Source organism: Anomaloglossus baeobatrachus, chromosome 1 (genome assembly GCF_048569485.1).
Source record: "Anomaloglossus baeobatrachus isolate aAnoBae1 chromosome 1, aAnoBae1.hap1, whole genome shotgun sequence".
NCBI lineage: Eukaryota > Metazoa > Chordata > Amphibia > Anura > Aromobatidae > Anomaloglossus > Anomaloglossus baeobatrachus.
Window position 1 is genome coordinate 333,525,126 of NC_134353.1, and position 23,383 is coordinate 333,548,508.

General features: G+C 43.1%; 1 protein-coding gene across 1 annotated transcript; it reads right to left on the reverse strand.

Moving 5' to 3' along the window:
- Positions 1–17,221: 17,221 nt before the first annotated feature.
- Positions 17,222–23,302, reverse strand: SOWAHB (sosondowah ankyrin repeat domain family member B). The gene has a single exon (XM_075352086.1). It carries the CDS (start codon positions 23,175–23,177, stop codon positions 20,277–20,279), a length of 2,901 nt encoding a protein of 966 aa, XP_075208201.1. The 5' UTR covers positions 23,178–23,302; the 3' UTR covers positions 17,222–20,276.
- Between the last annotated feature and the right edge of the window lie 81 nt (positions 23,303–23,383).

The following is a 23,383-nucleotide window of genomic DNA, read 5'->3' on the forward strand; positions in this document are numbered from 1 at the left end:
GAGATAATGTCCAGGTACAAAGAATGTTCCACGAGAAATTTCAGCCCTTTAGAAAAATACAGTCTGAGATTGATGTAACCAATTATTACTCCCTGTCCCTGGAGCCATGTAAGCTTTAGAGACTACCATTGAATTGGTTAATTCACAATGCAATACTGGAGATAGATAGATATAGATATAAATATATAGATAGATATTATATCTCTCTCTCTCATATACATCTCTATCTATATCTCTATCTATCTATCTATATCTCTATCTATCTCTCTATCTATCTATATCTATATCTCTATCTATGTAGATTTTTTATATATATATATTATATATATGTATATATATATATACACACACACAGTTAGGTCCAGAAATATTTGATATATACAGTTAGGTCCAGAAATATTTGGACAGTGACACAATTTTCGCGAGTTGGGCTCTGCATGCCACCACATTGGATTTGAAATGAAACCTCTACAATAGAATTCAAGTGCAGATTGTAATGTTTAATTTGAAGGTTTGAACAAAAATATCTGATAGAAATTGTAGGAATTGTACACATTTCTTTACAAACACTCCACATTTTAGGAGGTCAAAAGTAATTGGACAAATAAACCAAACTCAAACAAAATATTTTTATTTTCAATATTTTGTTGCGAATCCTTTGGAGGCAATCACTGCCTTAAGTCTGGAACCCATGGACATCACCAAACGCTGGGTTTCCTCCTTCTTAATGCTTTGCCAGGCCTTTACAGCCGCAGCCTTCAGGTCTTGCTTGTTTGTGGGTCTTTCCGTCTTAAGTCTGGATTTGAGCAAGTGAAATGCATGCTCAATTGGGTTAAGATCTGGTGATTGACTTGGCCATTGCAGAATGTTCCATTTTTTAGCACTCATGAACTCCTGGGTAGCTTTGGCTGTATGCTTGGGGTCATTGTCCATCTGTACTATGAAGCGCCGTTCGATCAACTTTGCGGCATTTGGCTGAATTTGGGCTGAAAGTATATCTCGGTACACTTCAGAATTCATCCGGCTACTCTTGTCTGCTGTTATGTCATCAATAAACACAAGTGACCCAGTGCCATTGAAAGCCATGCATGCCCATGCCATCACGTTGCCTCCACCATGTTTTACAGAGGATGTGGTGTGCCTTGGATCATGTGCCGTTCCCTTTCTTCTCCAAACTTTTTTCTTCCCATCATTCTGGTACAGGTTGATCTTTGTCTCATCTGTCCATAGAATACTTTTCCAGAACTGAGCTGGCTTCATGAGGTGTTTTTCAGCAAATTTAACTCTGGCCTGTCTATTTTTGGAATTGATGAATGGTTTGCATCTAGATGTGAACCCTTTGTATTTACTTTCATGGAGTCTTCTCTTTACTGTTGACTTAGAGACAGATACACCTACTTCACTGAGAGTGTTCTGGACTTCAGTTGATGTTGTGAATGGGTTCTTCTTCACCAAAGAAAGTATGCGGCGATCATCCACCACTGTTGTCATCCGTGGATGCCCAGGCCTTTTTGAGTTCCCAAGCTCACCAGTCAATTCCTTTTTTCTCAGAATGTACCCGACTGTTGATTTTGCTACTCCAAGCATGTCTGCTATCTCTCTGATGGATTTTTTCTTTTTTTTCAGCCTCAGGATGTTCTGCTTCACCTCAATTGAGAATTCCTTAGACCGCATGTTGTCTGGTCACAGCAACAGCTTCCAAATGCAAAACTACACACCTGTAATCAACCCCAGACCTTTTAACTACTTCATTGATTACAGGTTAACGAGGGAGACGCCTTCAGAGTTAATTGCAGCCCTTAGAGTCCCTTGTCCAATTACTTTTGGTCCCTTGAAAAAGAGGAGGCTATGCATTACAGAGCTATGATTCCTATACCCTTTCTCCGATTTGGATGTGAAAACTCTCATATTGCAGCTGGGAGTGTGCACTTTCAGCCCATATTATATATATAATTGTATTTCTGAACATGTTTTTGTAAACAGCTAAAATAACAAAACTTGTGTCACTGTCCAAATATTTCTGGCCCTGACTGTATATATATATATATATATATATATATATATAAAATTATATTTATATTATACACACAGTATATATTAGCCAGGGACATATAGATGTGGTTTTGATTAGTATGCTTGTTTCTACAATAAGAGTGGTCCCAATTTAGAAATGCAATTGAAAACAAGCCATGAAGAATTGTTATTGTTGAGTGTGTAGGAGGAAATTAAGCTGTTAGCTCCTGTGAATTCAGAATCCCTAATAATGTCCCACAAGGTTTTACCAACATAAAGATTCTTAAATCAGTGAAATAGAGCAGTATAGGGCAACTGGGGTGCAAACGAGCTTACTACGGCTGAATTTACTGGGCCATTTTTTTAAATATGTGAAAAATGTAGTGTCTTTTATCATTCTGCTGGTTCATGCTTTTGCGCTGTAGTTTTACCATCTGTATATCATCTGTTTTTCTTGTATTATAATACATATTATATAAAAACTATTGGCGATTTTTTCAAGCTTCTCCAAACACAAAGTGAAAAGCGGATAACACAAAGATGCAAAGACTGCATTAGTGTGCTCTATTTTTCTATTTTCAGTGACTCATTCACCTTTGGGCTTGATCCTGCAGTCATCTGATATACCAGTCAGTGGTGTAAGGTTTGAACCTGCCCCCCTATTCCTACACCCCTGCATACTGTTCAAATTTATGGGGCTTTGTAGCTTTCTAGACCCTATAAAATATGTGTTGCTCCCCCTTCATTATATAATCTCCCCCATCCTGTAGGAATGACCTTTATCCAGGGCCCCTTCCTGGTAAATGTCCCCCATCCTAGTGTATATATCCCCATCCTAGAACCATCCTGGTATACATGTCCCCTCATCGTTGGCCCACCCAGGTACTGTATATATGTCCCCCCATTCTGGTTTATCTGTCCTGACCCTGGGCTCATCCTGGTATATCGGTCATCCATTCAGGTATATAAATCCCCATCCTGGTGTATATGTTCCCTGTTCTGCATTGCAAAAAAAAAACAAAAACACACATCATATTCTCACCTAATCCAGGATACAGGGTCCTGGTGGGTACAGCACAGGTAAATCATCGCACAGGACATCAGAGTCCGTCATCACCATGCTGGGACTCTGACATCCTGGGTGTGCACTATTATCTTGCTATTTTGTAGACCGCAGGCTTAAAATGCCCTGCAGTCCACAGAATAGAAAGCGGCAGTGTAAGAAGATCATTTCTCCCTGATCTAACACAGAGACTAACTATATCACTGTGCTGCGCCTGCCGATATAGTTAACAGTGGCAGTAGCTACAGGTGTGCCCCGGTAATCGCGAGGCCTGGGGAAACCACCCCTCTGTCCCCCAGTACTGATACCAGTGTATTACAGTATATAACTAAAATCACTGTCTTCGATAAAGCCCAGCCTATAATTAGGCTTCAAAGAATTGCCAACATGACCGCTATTGGGGTCTTCTGCAGGCTGCTGGGAGCTATGGTAAACCATATTCGTCCATAGATTCCAGCGCCTTAAATGCCACTTCTCATCATCAGAGGGAAATGACTTTCTCTGGAAATGACTTTCAACTAACATCCACACTAATTCGAACCTCCCACTCCCGGATCCAAGACTTCTTCCGAGCTGCACCAATTCTCTGGAACGCTCTACCCCAAGAAGTTAGGATGAATCATAACTTACTCAGCTTCAGACGCACCCTAAAAACGCATATTTTTAGGTCGGCCTATCACACTCCCTAATCAAATCCAATTCACATAGTCCCTCTACAACTTCTCACAACATAACCCCACGTCAAACTCCATGCCACCCAAATGCATCTCAAGGTTCAGGCCAATTGGTCCAGGAAGCCATTATCTATCCCCCATTTCCTTGAGATGGATGGATTGTCATTGTAAATAATCACTTGTACCTTGCCCCCCCCCCCCACCCCCATATCTCATTGTAGATTGTAAGCTCTAACGAGCAGGGTTGTCTTGTTTTTCCCTCTAAATATTGTATTTTCTATAACTGTTACTTGTTTGTATATGATCCTCCTGAATTGTAAAGCGCTGCGGAATATGTTGGCACTATAGAAATAAAGATTATTATTATTATATTATCAGAGTTTAGTTAGTGACTCTGGAGAGTATTTTAATTATTGTTTGGTCTGTGTGAGTTTATACCATCATTTCATCATCATTCATCATTTTCATCATCGTTTCAGTGATTTTTCAGGTATGAAAATCCATAGACTTGTATGGGTAATTTTGATCAGTTACTCGGATCAAAAAACGGACAGGTCTTCATGTTTTTTTGCAGCCATGTGTGTGCAAAAAATTACAGACATGTGAATAGCACCATTGAGTTTAATGGATACATGTTATATCCATGAAAATCACAAATAGGAAATGTACATGATTCACGGCTGGTAAAAGAGGCTTTATAGATAGCTCAGCCATATCACAGTCCTGGACAGCTTCTTTAAGATTGGCAACAGAAATGCTGTTTAAGTAATTCTCCCCTATTGGTTTAATATCAGTTAAACAAAGCAGCAGTTTGTATTACTGTAAAAAGTGAGAGGTTTTTTCCCTTTAAAAACATAGAAAACTAAGCAAAAAAAAAAAAAAGGAAATTTATTATATGCCTACAGATTGACAAAATAATGGGAAAAATTTCCAGTAGAATTATAATGTACATTGGAGTCAACTATGGAACAAATCCCATGGCACTGGATTGATACACAAGACTATCTGACCTATATGTACTGTGCATACAATCCAGATTTTGATTTTTCTTAGTTTAGGTAATCACCCCTTGTAGTCAGGAATGGACTTGCAGCAATTCTGCCAATGTCTGTAATGGGTCCCAACTTCAAAGTATGAAAGAGGTTACCTTTAATATCAATCTCCTAGCCTTAGGCGGGCTTTGCACGTTGCGACATCGCAAGCCGATGCTGCGATGTCGTACGCGATAGTCTCCGCCCCCGTCGCAGGTACGATATCTTGTGATAGCTGGCGTAGCGAAAATTATCGCTATGCCAGCTTCACATGCACTCACCTGCCCTGCGACGTCGTTCTGGCCGGTGACCCGCCTCCTTCCTAAGGGGGCGGGGCGTGCGGCGCCATAGCGACGTCACACGGCAGGCGGCCAATAGCGGCGGAGGGGCGGAGATGAGCAGGATGTAAACATCCCGCCCACCTCCTTCCTTCCGCATTGTGGCCGGCGGCAGGTAAAGAGATGTTCCTCGCTCCTGCGGCTTCATACACAGCGATGTGTGCTTCTGCAGGAACGAGGAACATCGTACCTGTCGCTGCACCGGCATGATGGAAATGTCGGAGCCTGCACCAATGATACGATAACGACGTTTTTGCGCTCGTTCATCGTATCATCTAGGATTTACACAGTACGACATCGCGAGTGACGCCGCATGTGCGTCACTTTCGATTTGACCCCACCGACATCGCACCTGCGATGTCGTAGTGTGCAAAGCCGCCTTTAGGATAGGTCATCAATGTCTGATCAGCCACAGTCCGACACCAAGTTTCCCTGCCTATCAGCTGTTCTCAATGCAGAGCTGCCCTGGAGCTGGAGCTGCCCTGTGAACGGATAGCGGCCGCAGCTGGTTACTGCATTATCGCCTCCCATTCAAACCATAGCAGGTGGATGTGCAGTACCCGGCGCCACTGTCAGAAGACTGGGCAGCTGCGGAACGGAGCATTTCTGACCGCCTGGTACCAGCACCAAGAATAGCTGATCCGTGGGGGTGCGTAGAATTGGACCCCAGCGAATCAAGCATTGATGACCTATCCTATGGATAGACCATCAATGTTGCAGTAGTGGACAACCTCTACTAGGTCCATTTACACTGCAAGATTGTCGTAAACAAGTGTTCTTAAGATCGCTCTTATATGATCGGCAGCCAATTTGGCTGATTATCACCTGACGAATGAGCAAAACACTCATTTGTCGGGTGAAATGATCTTAAGTGCTGCACTAAAGCTCATTGTTCTTGGCAGCACATCCTCCTTAGTAAGCAGGACTTGTGCTGCCCTCATAGCCACCCTCTTTGCACTGGTGAGCTATTACCGGTTACTCAATGCGGATCTGAAGGCTAATAAATGACAGTCGATCAGCAAACAAGTGACGTTAGGGTCATGTAAACGGACCCTTAGGCTAACAATCCCAACACATAACTAAGAGATTGGAATTCACACATTGCAGCCCCTGTTAATATGAGAGCTGGGAAAGCAAGCATTTCTTATGGTAATCAGTCAATTGGAAGATACAACCGTATAATTCTAGAAAAAGAAATTAAAATCAACTTATAGTAATACATCTTAGAAATGACTTCACAGGAAATTACGGGGGGTGGGGGGGGGGGACAGTGCGCATTTTGATTGCTGCAGTCAAGATGATTATTAAAACAGAAATATGAATCATTGTAATGAAAACCGGTATAAATCTCATAATCAGTAATCAAACCTGTAAACAAGTCAGACAGTTCTCGCACAGCACAGGTTAAATTATCACGGAAACCAAAAGGCAGCCATTCCATATATAAATAGCCATAGTCACTTGATATTCGGTGTGAAAATCCTATGTGCCTGATTAAGGTTTGTGCTTTTTTTTTTTTAGACAAAGTAACTGCACAGAACAATGTGATTAAAATCCCTATGAAGACAAGTCGAGGTCAATAAATGGTTATATGTACATGGCTTGTGTATGATTGAGATATAGCTGATAGCAAATATACTGATTGTGGAATAATGAGTACATGCTGCCATTAGATCTCATGTCACTCGGGAAATCCTACAATCATTGAGAGAGCACTCTGGGGAGTATCCATCAGGCCAGAGAATTCAATCCAGTTCATCATGTGTAACATACATGGCTTTGAAATAATATAGTATTTCATGCAAAGCTGTGAAGTGTGGTCCTCTAAGGCCTCTTTCTTTCACAGTTTTTTTGCATCAGTCACAATCCGTTATATGACTGATGCGACGGATACGTTGCAGATTGTGGTAAAAAACTGATGTGATGGATCCTGTATAACAAAGAAAAAAAAAAATTATCGGATCCGTCGTACCATTTTTTTCTTGACCAGCAGTGATTTTATAACACTTCTGGGCCTTGCTCGGTTATAAAAAACGGAATCCAATGACAGATCCATCATTTGACGGATAACGACGGATCCTGCGCCCATAGGCTTCCATTACAGCAAACGACAAATGGCGACGAATTCCATCGCAGTCCGTTTTTTTAGACGCACACAAAAAACGTTACTATGGACGTGGTCTCCGTCACATTTGTCGATGGATCCGTCATACGACGGATGTAACATGAGGCCATCCGTTGCAATCCGTTGCTAAATACAAGTCAATGAGAAAAAAAAAACGCATCCAGTGCTGGATCCGTTTTTTTCACAATTGGACGGATTGTGACTGATGGCAAAAAACGGATGTGTGAAAGGGGCCCAAGGCCCCGTGCATACATTGAGTATTTGGTGAGATTTTTACCTCAGTATGTGTAAGCCAAAACCAGGAGTGGGTAATAAATGCAGAAGTGGTGCCCGTGTTTCTATGAGGCCAGTGTCACACTTGCGAGCACACTTGCGAGTGCCTCGCGTATATCTTGTGCGAGTCTCGCGGTGCATCGCCCGTCACGGACTCACACTCTCCTCACAGGAGCGGGTCGATTACATGCATCTCTATGCAGCTGAGACGCTCCTGCGAGGAGAGTGTGAGTCCGTGACGGGTGATACAGTGCGAGACTCGCGCAAGGCACTTGCAAGTGTGACACCGGCCTCATACTTTTTCTCTTATCGTCCCACTCCTGGTTTTGCCTTACATATAACCGAGGGGAAAAAAAAATTCACCAAATACGCACAGTATGCATGTGGCCTTAAAAGGTCAAGATAGTAGGTCGCATCTTATGTTTGAGTTCCGTAAGAAATCATAAGAACCGACAGCTTAGATCAGTGTTCCCCAAACTTTACCTTATCCCCTTCACGACCAAGGATGTCCCAGTAGGTCCTTGGTCGTCTCCCTGCCTTTGATGCAGGCTCACACGCTGAGTCCGCACCTTTCCCTGCACATGTCAGCTGATCTCATCAGCCAACTTGCAGCTAACAGGCGAGTGACAGTGGCGCCTTAAAGTACTAGTAAAAAAAAAAAAAAAGTTTTTAAAAATATGAAAAAAGTAAAATAAAAAAGTTTAAATCACTCCCTATTGAAAATAAAACAATAGAAAAAAAATACACATTTGGTATTATCGTGTTCAGAAATGGCCGATCTATTGAAATGTAAAATAGATTAATCTTCTTGGTAAGCTACAGTATGTAACTGGGGAAAAAAAAAAAAGACAAATGCCAGAATTACATATTTTTTAGTTGCTGCAACATTGCAATAAAATGTAATAAAACATTATGTAATTAAAAATATCAGCTCAGGAGGCAAAAAAATAAGTCCTCACACAGCTGCAGACCTAAAAAAAAAATTAGAACATTACGGGTCTTGGAAAATTGAACAGTTTTTGGGACAAATTTCAGAATTATTTTCAGCACTTAAACAAAAAATACACATGTTTTGTATCTACAAACTCATACCGACCGGGAGAATCATAATGCCAGGTCAGTTTTACCGTATAGTGAACATGGTAAATATAAATCCCCCCACCCCCAAAAAATTGAGGAATTGCACTTTTTTGCAATTCCACTGCACCTGGAATTTTTTTGAGGGGCAGAATGAATGGTGTTCTTCAAAAGTACAACTCGTCCCGCAAAAAAAAAAAACAAGCCCTCATATGGATATATGGACGGAAAAATGAAAAAAGGTTATGGCTGTTTGGAAGAAAGGGAGGATAAAATGAAAATGGAAAATCACATGGGGGTTAAGGGGTCACAAGCCACATCCAGAGCCCCTTAGAGTAGTGAAATTCAGCGCCCCCCACAGTAGTGACACCTAGACCTCCCCGGTGCTGCTCTTCATCCTGTGGATGGCGGTGTGTATTTTTACCCTTTGCAATGCAATAGGTGAAATGTGTAACCTACCATTTTCACATCCATATCTGCGGCTGATTTTGTGCTGGGGGTAATCTCCTGGAGAAATGCATGTGGGAAATTACCCTAGGGGGTTAACACCATTTTATAAATGTAAAAAACGCATGAGCAGAATCAAAACCTGCTGCAGCGGGGAGAGAAGAAATGGGCAGCAGGAGCTCTGATTACTCGCTGTCATGGTAAATTGATATACATAGGAGCTGGATTTACAGCAACAAAGAGCCTGCGCCAGACAATGTATTGACTATCGAGCAGCCCTAGAGTAGCTACATGCATCAAGATGGACTCGTCAGGAGTATTGGATGTATTAGGGATAGAATTACATGCACTAATAGCTTTAGTTACAGTATCTTCTGCCGCATTACGGGCACTGCTCATTTACATTGGTGCATGTAGGAAACCCAAAACTGGTATAGAAAAAAAATAAAACTGGGATTGTCACATAGGGATTTACTACCTAGCTCTATAAAAGACTATGAATAAAAAAAAAATATATATATATTATATGGGTCCGATTTATCAAAACCAACACAAAAACTAGACCAGTTCCCTAGAAGTACTAATCATAAGCCGGCCATTTTATCATTTCGCTAAGGTCCATTTAGTGCGAGCGTTCATATATACTTCAATGGGGAGAGAGGAATACATTGCTCTATGTCTATCGTGGGAAAAAAAGAATACATTCCTCTCTCCCCAAAAATTTACAAATAGAGACAGTATAAAGCTCCTGATAATGTGAACATAGCTGGTAATGAAAGGTAGGGGTTAAAACAAGCGCTGCTATGATAAAGGACTGAAGACTAATCCTAGAAAGTCATTTATTCAACACGTTTCGGAGTGGAAACTCCTTCACAATTGTTTTTTTTACTGGTGGATCTAATGCAAAATGAGCCTTAAAAAGTGGTTAAAAAAAGGGGGCTAAAAAGAATGAATATGTTTAACATATGACTTGCTGTGCATAGGCTAAAGGGGTATTCCCATCTCTAAGATCCTATCCTTATATGTAGTAGGTGTAATAATATTATTATTATTATTATTAATTATTACAAAAATATATAATATTAGCAAATCCCTCCAATTACAAATGTAGTATACAGTAGTTCTCCTGATATAGCCATCTCTCTTACCTCATGTACAGGGCATTGCCGGAACTTTGGTATCCATGGTTACAACCACAAGCAACTAACTGTCCCTATATGGGTGTCCACAACCTTGGATACATAAGCTAATGTAATGCCCTTCACAAGAGGTAAGTCATAGTTTTTTAAAAAATACCATACTACATTTCTATGTGGAGATATGTTATTATTACTACACCTACTACATATTGGGATAAGATCTTGCAGATGGGAATATCCCTTTAAGTCTTAAGGCTTTCGAAGCAAGTAGCAGGTAAAAGGTGGTCAAAAGCTGCAATGCCCTGCACATGAGGAAAAAGACATGTCAATATCAGGAGAACTAAGGTATACTACATTTCAAATTGGAGGTATTTGCTATTATAATTATTATACACTTGCGAGTGACTCACCCAGTCTCACATCACCGGACACGGCTGCACACTCTCCTGGTAGGAGCAGGTCGGCTGCATGTATTTCTATGCAGCTGAGACACTCCTGTCCCGGAGAGCATCAGGCCGTGTGGGTGATGCAATGCGATACTCGTGCGAGTCACACGCAAGACATTCGCAAGTGTGACTCTAGCTTTACACCTATTACATATTGGGATGGGATCAAGGAGATGGGAATACCCTTTTAAGTCTTTTGACCTTTTTCTACACGCAAAGTGGTTAAAAGAAGTTGTCTGACTATTCTTCAAGTGGCTTCTGCTTGGAAGCCGCTCACTACTGTATACACATAATAGAAACGCCAGCAAAAAAAACAACACAAAAGTAACCAAAAAAGCTTCGGCTGAGTTTAGCCAAAAGTCGTGCCACTAACATTCATAAATTGTGGACTCAATAGGCTCCATGTGCTTGTACACTTTGCAGATCTGTGCATGAATTATCTTTTTTATCACATGCAATATGCTGGTATGGAAAAATTAATTGAATCGCTCATGTGAACTAACATTTACTAAAATTGATCCAGGTGCAGACTGTTGGGCACACAAAGCAAAAAAACATGCGCTGTGACAGCTGTAGATAAAGACATGGACCGCACTTCCAAAAATCATCAGTTGAGCTAATGCCGCTAGATAAAAATGTATAAAGCAGGACATGAGGTTCTTAGTTTAACATTCTGATCAGACTGTATGAAGCCCATTGAGATGTCATGACAAACCTCTCAGTGGGTCCCTAACTTAAGAGCCTTAAAGGTGCGGCATTATGCGTCAACCACTGCCACAGGTGACTATTACTACAGCTGTTGATAAAAAAAAACAAAAAAAAAAAAACAAAACAAAACAAAACACAACACATGCTTGTTTGACAAAGCCCTTAGGCCATAGAAAAGAAAAAAAAATTAGGCCGGACTAGTCATCAAATTGTAGACTTGAATAGCTCTGTACTACCCTCTGTGCACATCCACTGCCTCCTACTACATGCACAACTCTGGTCTATAAGGCCACGTGCACACGTTGAGTATTTGTTTTTTTTTTTACCTCAGTATTAATTGCCTAAAGCTGGTGTCACACATAACGACGACGACAACGACGTCGCTGCTACGTCACCATTTTCTGTGACGTTGCAGCGACGTCCCGTCGCTGTCGCTGTGTGTGACATCCAGCAACGACCTGGCCCCTGCTGTGAGGTCGCCGGTCGTTGCTGAATGTCCAGCTTCATTTTTTGGTCGTCACTCTCCCGCTGTGACACACACATCGCTGTGTGTGACAGCGAGAGAGCGACGAAATGAAGCGATCAGGAGCCGGCACTGGCAGCTGCGGTAAGCTGTAACCAGCGTAAACATCGGGTAACCAAGGGAAGACCTTTCCCTGGTTACCCGATGTTTACGCTGGTTACCAGCCTCCGCTCTTGCTGCCAGCGCCGGCTCCTGCACTGTGACATGTGCCTGCAGTATGCATCGGGTAATTAACCCGATGTATACTGTAGCAAGGAGAGCAAGGAGCCAGCGCTAAGCGCGGCTCCCTGCTCTCTGAACTGTGACATGTAGATGCAGCACACATCGGGTTAATTAACCCGATGTGTGCTGCAGGAGAGCAAGGAGCCAGCGCTAAGCGCGGCTCCCTGCTCTCTGAACTGTGACATGTAGCTGCAGCACACATCGGGTTAATTAACCCGATGTGTGCTGCAGGAGAGCAAGGAGCCAGCGCTAAGCGCGGCTCCCTGCTCTCTGCACATGTAGCACAGCGACCTTATGATCGCTGCTTCTGCTGTGTTTGACAGCTAAGCAGCGATCATAACAGCGACTTACAAGGTCGCTGTTACGTCACCGAAAATGGTGACGTAACAGCGACGTCGTTGTCGCTGTCGTTTAGTGTGACACCAGCTTAAGGCTGTGTGCCCACTGAGTTTTTGACGCCGAGTATTTTTATTGAGTCAAAAATGCAGTGTCTCACAGTTGCAGCAAAGTGTTTGGGATTTATAGCAATTTCATGCCTGTGTTGCTTTATTAGACCACATGAACACATTGAGCATTTGGGGAATATTTTACCTCAGAATTTGTAATGCCACGTACAAACTGAGTATTTGGGGAGTTTTTTACCTCAGTATTTGTAAGGCCACATACAGACATTGAGTAATGAGTTTTTTACCTCAGAATTTGTAAGGTACATATACACTGAGTATTTAGTGAGGGTTTTTTTTTACCTCAGTATTTGTAAGGCCCCGTGCACATTGAGTTTTTGGTGAGGTTTTTACCTCAGTATTTGTAAGCCAACACCAGGAGTGGAATAATCAGCGGAAAAATATAATAGCAACACGGGCGCCACTTCTGGATTTATTACCCCCTGCTGGTCTTGGCTTACAAATACTGAGGCAAAATACCTCCCCAAATACTCAACGTGTGCACAGGGCCTTATTCAGCATAAACAAACTGCTTTGAACAGGTTAAATAGGCACCATGTCAACTACTCTTGCGAGTACACAGAGTTTAATGGGCAGATTTTTCTAAAAGACTTGAATTAGATGGGGAAGAAAACGCAAGTAAAAAAAAAAAAACGCACATGCTTTTTTTAGTGCTTTTCTGCTACGGAAACACATCAAAAACGAAAACCTAATAACCTAATTTACATAATAAGTGCAAAAATGGTGCAGAAATTAATCACCAAAATCTCATTGTGGAAACAACTTAAAATTGCACATTTTTCCACAAGGACTGAAAAGATTGCTAATATGAACATAAACCCTTCACAACCTACGACGTATTTATCTTAACTATAATGGTCGCTGACTTTTTTATTTCAATTAGTGTCCAGCATTTGGCAGATAAACCAATTGAAAATAAACAAACCCCCATGATAAAGAGATTCATATCATAGTTTTTGCGTCAGTCATGCAACAAATACAGTTTGCACAAAACTGATGATGGTTCTGGTGAATTATTCATGTACTGATGGTGGTTCTGGTGCATAATTCATGTACTGATGGTGGTTCTGGGGAATTATTAATGTACTGATGGTGGTTCTGTGGCCTAAAGAAGATGCGGCAGTAGGCATTCAGCAATGTTTCTCAAAGTGTCTCCCCTTGTCGGGTAGCAATGGTTAGCACCCTAGGCAGGTGCCTACCCCTTGCCCCAGCCCTGCTTGTAGTCATATAGCCCCAGCTGGTGGCACCAGAGAATGCTCAAAGCACGTGCAATGTGAAGATTCCCAAGTCTGCAGTGATTACAGACTGGAAACCCCCGTTGCGTACGCAGACAGCACACTGACCATTTAAGCAAGGCCTTATTACAGCCATCACAATCCGAACCATACTTGTTTGATTGCTATAAGCAAATAACTTAGGCAATAAAATTATACTTTTGCTCAATTTTAGCCTTAAAAATGTAACTAAAAAACACTTATTATGGTAATGACTTCAAAGATTGCAATATAATATATTTACTGCAAAATTAATTACCATTTTTACAGCAGATGAGTCTTTAGGGATTTAAAAGGTGTTTATAAGTCAAAACTCCCAGAATGTTCAATATGAGGTTGACAAGTTGGATGAGTCAGCAGCTGCCAAACCTGTTATTGAGCTGTCTGCGCTTCCTTCTTGTGATCATGCACATGAATACCAAACAATGCAAACACTGCGACTGTATCAGCCGGAAAAACATAAAAGTCTTTATTCACGTTTATTACCATCCAGCTTTGCTCGTTTCGCTCAGCGTCAGTTCATGTAAACGTGCTCTCTACGGGAATCCACTGTCACGAGTGCAGAGTTTCTGGAACACATCTTGGAAGAGAAATACCTGTTTGTCACAATTTTAACATCCTAAAAAGGAAGCAGATCTGCTCAGTAGTGATTTTTTTTTTTCATACTGGGCAAAATGGAATTCCTTCAGTATAGCCTTAACTGGCAGCAAAATTAGTGTAAGTGTGGCTGGAGCCTGGACATGTTAAAGTATCGCACGATGGCTTAGAAAAAAACTTACTGGGTTATGAGCCATCCTATTAACCAAACATACATAAAATCAGATCAGAAAAAGTTGTAAGACAGATGCAGAATACAAATATGGATAAGGCAAGATATTGGCAGGCCGGGGGCGGACATATCATTGGAGCAACAGGTGCCCACTTCTACCGCCAAAACTGGTCTAGTTGTGGATTATGATCCGTTATTGGGCTCCAGAGGGCCCATATACAGTTCTTGGACAGGGGCCGGTCTAAGTTAAGGTCTGCTGTGATGATGTCACTTGCAGCCAGTGAGCTCATAGACTCATGCTCTTTACATGAGCTACTGAGGTCACTAATGATGTCACTTGCAGCCAGTGAGCTCATAGGCTCATGCTCTTTACATGAGCTACTGAGGTCACTAATGATGTCACTTGCAGCCAGTGAGCTGATAGGCTCGTGCTCTTTACATGAGCTACGGAGGTCACTGATAGGCTGATTCACTGACAATGTTCTGTTAGCACTGTATACAATAAAAGACATCAGGGCAACATCACATGCTCCACGAGGGTGAATACAGCTGCGGTTTTTTGTTTTTTTAATAACAAATTACACCTGGGGACTGAAGTTTCCTGAAATCGAAAAATCCCTTTAACTGTATATGAACATACCCCATACAAAGGTGAGTTCTCAACTGAGTAAAAAACAGTAGTACATCACACAGGCAAATAGTTCTGTTTTTAAAAAAAATCCTTATTTATTTATGTACAATAAACACTTTAAAAATGACAAATTTACACACAGATGGCAATACAGTAGTAAAGACGTCCATCCGGAATACAGGTGAGACATTCACCCATGATCACGTATGGACAGTTATTGCTATGCTAGATATACCGGCCTCGCACTACTTCACACATTGGGTTGTTTGCATATTCGCACTGTGCAGTTTTTAATGCTTTTAATTTGGGGAGGGGGGGGGGGGGGGAAATCGCTTAAGAAATATAAAACAAACTTCTCATTCATTTGTATCCGATTATTGACTACAAATAAAAACAATTATAAACTGCCCATGCAAATGTCTAATATTGTTTTCCTGACGGAAAAAACAGAGGTTTTATTTTTTTATAAGTTGTATTTTTTCCCAGATGGCAGACTATCACACTAAAAATTAATAGCAGGTGAACCACAGTATATCGCTAAGAGTAATGTCCTCTGATCAGCTCGTTATAGATCAGTGTCACGAACGAGTACCAAAATAACCTCAAAAATATTATTACTATCAAAAATATTCTAGCTCTGCAATTTATTACGTAAACAGAAAAATTAAAAAAAAAAAAAAGTTGACTTTGGTCTGTGAATCACAGCATGATATATTATAGATGCTATATACCGTAAATGGCTCATACTTACTGGAGATGGTCAAAAGGAAGACTCGGTGCATGGTAGTACATAGCCACGGGGTGGGGGGGACCAGACCACCAAACAGGGGCAACGAATGCATGTTGTGCAGTATTAATATTGTTAATGTTTCTACTTAAACCAAAGTGCATAATTTGGACTGTAAAGGGGCTTAGCACAATAAGGAGTTAACCAATGTAGCATCCTAGCTGATGAGTTCTAATGTAAAATTTATCAAAATTCACACTCCTAGATCAGAATGTGCAGACGGCAACTAAAGGAGAACAGCGGAGCACCAGACACTGAGCTCTCAGCCATGTACGCACCAGCTCCAATCCTAAAGTTGGCTCTCGGGGTGGGAATATTCACTAAACACCTCTAGTGCTCTGATATTATGTATTTGGTACTATTGATGAGCGAGCACTACCATGCTTGGTACTTGAAACGAGCACAGGCGCTACTCAAGTACTGAGTATGGATGTCACTGGGAAACAAGCATTTTTCAGAAAGATCTTCTGGAAAAATGCTACTGTTTCCCATTGACTTCCATTACACTCGGTACTCAAGTCGTACCCATCGCAGCGTCCGACCTACTCGTTTCGAGTACCCAAGCATGGTAGTGCCATCACCAGTAAATACATAATATCAGCACTAGAGATGCTTCGTGAGCTAATCTTGGTCTAATAATAATGCTTCATGGTCTAATAGCATGGTATGTGGAAAGGGGTAAACCAATTATACAGTGTTGGTGTTGTGCATTGTGAGCGATGGATGTTTGGATAAGTAGGCAGTAAGTGATGCATGTGAGGAATGCTCCATGGGAGTCTATGGGAGTTAAGGTGGTGTCACACATAGCGACGCAGCAGCGATCACGACCAGCGATCTGACCTTATCAGGATCGCTGCTGCGTCGTTACATGGTCGCTGGTGAGCTGTCAAACAGGCAGATCTCACCAGCGACCAGTGACCAGCCCTCAGCCAGCAGCAACACGTGGAAGCGTAACTAAGGTAAATATCGGGTAACCAAGGAAAGCACTTCTCTTGGTTACCCGATATTTACCTTAGTTACTAGCGTCCGCCGCTCTCACGCTGCAAGTGCCGGCTCCCTGTTCCCTGCACTCCTAGCCAGAGTACACATCGGGTTAATTACCCGATGTGTACTCCAGCTATGTATGCAGGGAGCAGGGAGACGGCACTGGCAGCGTGAGAGCGGCGGACGCTAGTAACTAAGGTAAATATCGGGTAACCAAGGAAAGGGCTTCCCTTGGTTACCCGATGTGTACCATGGTTACAGCTTACCGCAGGCTGCCAGAAGCCGGCTCCCTACTCGTATCAGTTCGTCGCTCTCTTGCTGTCACACACAGCGATGTGTGCTTCACAGCGGGAGAGCGACGAGCAAAAAAATGAAGCAGGACATTCAGCAACGACTGGCGACCTCACAGCAGGGGCCAGGTCGTTGCTGGATGTCACACACAGCGACAGCGACAGGACGTCGCTGCTACGTCACAGAAAATGGTGACTTAGCAGCGACGTCGTTGTCGTCGTCGCTATGTGTGACACCAGCTTTACAGAAACAGATCTGTGCTGGCTCTGCCGTATCGGTAACTCCTATAAACTAATGGAGCGGATGCTTAGCCCGTCGTCCTCTTTTCCACCACTCATCTGCTGTCGCAGGCTACTTTGGATTCCTGAACAGGGTCCATGCAAACCCCAGAGGGGTGGGGAGCCCAGAAGTAAGATGTAAATTATTACACATACATCACAAATGTGCATTGTAAGAATAAGGCTAGGACTACACGGCAACATGCATCACACAATGCTGAAATCGTCCCTATTGGTTTCCTATAGGGTTGTATTACAACTAGCGACAAAGAGTTGCAACCATTTCCAAATGTGTTGGATTTTCGGTCACGAGTCGCATCATGACACATGGCAAACAAGATACACAGATAATTTGTGGCTGCACGACTCGTCTGTGAATTGCTGTTGCACAACACGTTGTCACGTAGACCTCGCCTCATTCTTTTTGTACATTACAGCATGATTGAAATGAATGAACATGCGCCAACATATCACTCAACTTGTGCTCAGTTGTGCTATTGTTTTTTTTGGGGCGGGGGGGGGGGGGGGGTATTCGGGCAAGATTTTTTTTTTGCTGTAAAACCCCAGTCCTATTAACAATTGGACTAGTTATACGCAGATACATTAAACATTTGTGTTAATAATATCCTTTAAGTTGCCACAGATGTCCCTTAGTTGTCTGGAGATCCAGCCAATTGGTAAGGATCTGCTGCACATTTGGGAGCCGATTCCCATACAATTTTCACCACAATTCTAGATTTCTACTTTTTGAAATAATCACAAACTTTTTGCACAACTCGTAAATAGAAAAGTGTCTACATTTTGCAAAATTACACCAATCCTGGCCAGTTCCGCCATCTTTTTGCCAAGTGCGTGGAGCTTATTGGGAAGGGCCATGGCCAAACACAGCTCACAAATTCATCATAATAAACACCAAAAAAGTGGTATAAATTAGGACAGAAATGCAGTCCTACCACCGACGGCAGCAGAAATCTGTGCAAAAATTCGTTATGGAAATATCATTAAGCCTAATAAGTGACACATCATTGGTATCAGGGTCTCAGCCCCTATATCAAGCAGTCCTGATATATCATGTTCTTAATGTCAGCAGAAGATTGTACAAGTGAATCTAAATTTATAGGGATTGATTCAAACACCAGTCTTAATGGGAGTACAAGAGTTGGATGTGCTAAATGTATTAAAGGGAATCTGTTAGCAGGTTTTTGCTACCTCATCTGATGTAGTCAAAGGGATTCCTAATGTAACGATGTATCACTTAGATTACTGGGTGCAGCTGTACTAACACAGTGAAAGATATTATGTTTAACATGTAGCAGAGCTCTGGCAGCTGCCCCTGCCCACACCAGGCTTTCAGTGTACATTTCCAAAGACAGACACTGCTAGGGACTAGGCTCACATGCTCCTCAGACCCACTAAAGATAAAAATAAGGAGCTTAATCTAACATTGCAGGTTAACAAAAGCAGACTTTGAGATAAGACACAGCTGGCTGTAAACTGCATGTTAACTCTTACAGCATGCTGGCTTCAAATTACATAGCAAAAATGTCCTGACAAGAGTCCCTTTAAAAGGACCATGCCACCTAATGAATTTAGCGCATCTTAGTGCAGTGCGGCTAACCAGAAGGGGACTAGAGTAACGCATTTGGTGTACGTTACACCACTTAAAGTGCCATAACTTTTGATGAGCTCGGCAGGCCAACGCTGCCACACCTTGCTAACTTTGGCAAAGCTGACCAGAATTGGTGTGAAAATACCAAAAAAGTTGCAATTTTTTTGGTGCAACTTCCCATTGTGCACAAATTTGGGGACTTTTCAAAGTGTTTTACGCTAGTAAACACTGCTAAATCAGCCCCTAATATCTATTGCTCTTATTATGAACCGACCTCTGATCCCCGGTGATTTGTAGTTTAACAAGTACTGACCACCTTAAAGTGGTTGTCCAGGATTTATTAACCTTTATCTAATAGTAGGGAATACTCACGATAATTTCTCCATCTCTAGTGCCTGTGCTCCAGTCTGTTTACATTGCTGCAGTTGATCACAATCTGTACAACCACATAACCGCTGCAGCTCATCATTGGCCACAGAAAACTTGTGCTATACATACAGTTATCCCCACCGGGGTCAGTAATCACCTGCAGTGTTCACATGGATGGACAGAGCGTGACTTCTACAGCAAAGTAACAGAAATTGTGAAAGTCCACTAGAAGCGCGACTCCGGATCAACAGGACAGGTGAGTTTTTGATTCATTTTACAACTTTCCCAGCGGTTGAATACTTTTTTCTTAATTCGTTGACAACCACTTTAACATTACACTAAAGGGTGCTTTACATGCTGCGACATCGCTAGCGATCTCGGTAGCGATGTAACACGCCAAATCGCATCTACGGTTTGCCGAGATCGCACGTGACCGGCGCTACAAAAATGACCTATGTGCGATTTCAGCAAATCTTATCTGCGATCTGGCGTGTCACATCGCTAACGAGATCACTAGCGATGTCGCAGCGTGTAAAGCACCCTTAAGAATCAGACTCACACAAAAAGGTTAACCCTACTAATCATGCAACATTTTTGTTCTTTCACGATCTACAGCCTATATGGCACAGCCTACAAGATGCATTCTCCCACTATAGACGTCAGACCCACCGGTGGAAGCGCCGTCTTACACCCTCAGCTCAAACAAGGAGGAAAAGTGTAACCGAACAGGAGCTTTTCTGCTCAGTCACTGTAGATTTCTCTTTCCCTAAGAACAGGGTGATTGCTCGCTTTCCATTTCTGATGCTGTGGCTTCAGGAAAGCAGCTAAGGAAGTTTTTCTATTTATCTGGCTGGATTTGTTTTGTGCGCTTGTGCTGCTAGTGATATTTAAGGCACGAGATGCAAAAATGGTTTTCCCCTTCGGTGCTCCTAAAAGCTGCCATACTTCTCCTGAAGTGTTGCAGCTCAGGTATTGCCAGGCCCTTTTACCACTATTGTCCCTCAACCTCACATCTACATTCAGTTTTTCTACCAACATGGCCGCTACCTTGTGATTCCCATGGATAGCGGCTATGTGTAAAGGAGTGTAACCCCCATTGGATTTGACGTTAGCATCCAGATGAATCCCGGCCTTTTTGGCACCAGCCATAAACTTGTGAAACATGTCAGTAACACCGTGTTTGGCAAACCAGTGAAAAGCAGTAAAGCCAGAGATGAAATCTTTCCGCAATGCTAAACTTGGGTCCTCCATGAACAATCCATACACGTGAAGCCAAGACCCCATTGCCGACTTTATAATCCAGTCATGTTCCATCGAATCCAAGGGGACGACGGGGGAAGGTTTATAACTAAAAGTCTTTTTAAAGACTGAATCGGTTTTCACTTTGGGTTCATATTGTGCATGGAGAGATTTTTGGTCTTGAATATCATAGGTCATAAAACAATTGGAGCTCACAGGCTTCACTGTTAGCAGCAAGTCTACATCTGGCTGTGGAGCAGCCAACACAATGTTAGATGGTCTTTTAGTTCTGGATGGACGCCGCCTCTTTTTATAATCCCTTTCAATGAGTTCATCATCTGAGGATGACATTACTTCTCGCATTCGAGCACTCATTTTGTGCCTTGGTGGGTTCCCGGCCAGTGCAAACAATATAGGAGCTTGGTCGGTGAGGAAAGATTTGGTGGTGTATGGAGATTTACTGTACTCCGTTTTCATTAGGATAGGTTCAGCAGATTCTACTCCACATTCTGCTAATGTGTCCTTCACATTATTGGGGGCAGAACTTTTAAATTTATCATATTGCTCGTTGATGCTGAGGAACCTTCTACCAGGAGGACATCTCCTAGTGGTCTCACATTTCTGTTCAATGTAATGTACATATTTGTCATTATTTGAGTCACTCGAGGGGTCTTCATCGAGATTGTGCTCAGTGTCACAATCTGCTCCTTCCCCACTGTCACTACCTTCACTTCCACAGCTCTCCTGATCCACAAAGTCCTCCATATCCTGCAAGGAAAGCTGGCATCTGATGCTTTTAAAGACTGGCATTTTGGACATCCACATATCATGTATATCATAGAGGGGTAGCGGGGGAGAGGGGCTGCGACTCGCTGACTGATAATCTTCCAGCTGAACATCTGCAGAAGTGATGCTTGATCCATGTGGGAACTGAAGGGAGGGGGAAGGGCGTGGTGAATCTATGTACCTGGAAGAGGGAGGCGAAGGTGGCAGCTGATTATACAAAGTAAGCATTTGCTGATCATCTTGTACAGGGTCTGCATAGTCTTTGTGCTCCCCTGGAGGAAAAGTACCATTTAAGTGGAAATTTGATGACTGTGGCTCAGTACAGGCATAGCATCCATGTTTTTGGACCTCCTTATCCCTGCTGGTTGCATTTACAAAAGCAGGATTAGTAGATTTGGTTTTCCTTTGTCCAACAGGTGAGGTTTTTAAGTGTTCACCAGGAACCTGGGAGGGAATCTCAGGAATGTCAAGGCTTCCATCCAGGGAGGGCCGGTTGTTGTATGGTTGGTTTGAAGAAAGATTACTCTTGTTAGAAGGTGAAGAGGTCTTGGAGGTGGACAGGTAGGTATTGACCGGCTGTTGTTGGTTGGCTGAAGCTCTGATGACTGGACTTGTTATATTCTCAATGGACGAGCTTCTGTGCAGGGAAGTTCCATTATTTTCAGATGAGGAGGTCTTTGACATGGACAGGTATGTATCAGCAGGTTGTGGGTGGTGGGGTGAAGCTCTGATCACTGTTGGACTGGTCTTATACTCCATGGATGGGCTACTGTGCAGGGAAGACCCATTATTTTCAGATAAGGAGGTCTTTGATGTGGACAGGTAGATATCAGCAGGTTGTGAGTGGTGGGGTGAAGCTCTGATCACTGATGGACTAGTTTTGTAATCCGTGGATGGGCTGCTGTGCAGAAAAGTCACATTATTTTGGGGTGAAGACGTGTTGATGGCTGGTGATGAGGTCTTGGAGTTGGACAGGTAGGTATTAGCAGGTTGTAGGTGGTGAGCTGAAGGTCTGTTGATTGATGGACTGGTCTCATGCTCTATGGATGGGCTTCTGTGCAGTAAATGCCCATTATTTTTTGGGGATGGGGTGTTGCTGGCTGATGATGAGGTGGGACAGGAGGATGTAGATCCATGGGTAGGAGCTGGTGAAGTCCACCGAGATGGCTCAGGATGTGAAGAAACTTCCTTAGAGGAGACTGCCTCCACATCTGAGATAAGGACTGCACCCTGCTGATGAGGAACTTGTGCAGATGTCCCCAGTTGGCCACATGCCCTGCCATCACGTACCTGAGCCGGATGCGGCACGGAGGGCACCTGATCCTCCTCCTGGTGGTCAGGCTGTAGAGGAGCCGGTGGCTGCGATAAGTCCTCTCCCAGAAGATCGCGATAGCGGCTCCTGAGCACCACGTATTTGACAGCTCCCTCCGGCTTCACCACTGCCACGGAGTTCACATAGCGCTTGAACCTCTCCCGGCGCTTGTGGAGCTGCTCTGCCGGCGCCTGCGGGTCCCTCAGGAAGTGCTTGAAGTGTGCCAGCAGCGAGGCATTGGCCACCTTCCCTCCAGCCTGGCACAGGAAATCCAGCACCTCTTCCTGGCTCAGCTCCTTGGCCATGCTGCTGTGCCCCCAGTCAGCCCTGCGATGTGCCTCATAGCCTCGGCTCCACACCTTCGCCTCAGCTTCACCTGCTCGTCCACTCCTCACAGCTGAAGGGCACAGCACTCCCAGACGCCCATCTCCTGCCTTCACCGTCAATTCCCTCCCATAATACTGAAGCTGCTGATGGAGGCGGGTGAGGGAGGAGCGGCGGCCAGGAATGT

Excerpts from the sequence above, each read along its gene's own strand:
- SOWAHB (XM_075352086.1), bottom strand. The coding sequence starts at position 23,177 with ATGGCCAAGGAGCTGAGCCAGGAAGAGGTGCTGGATTTCCTGTGCCAG.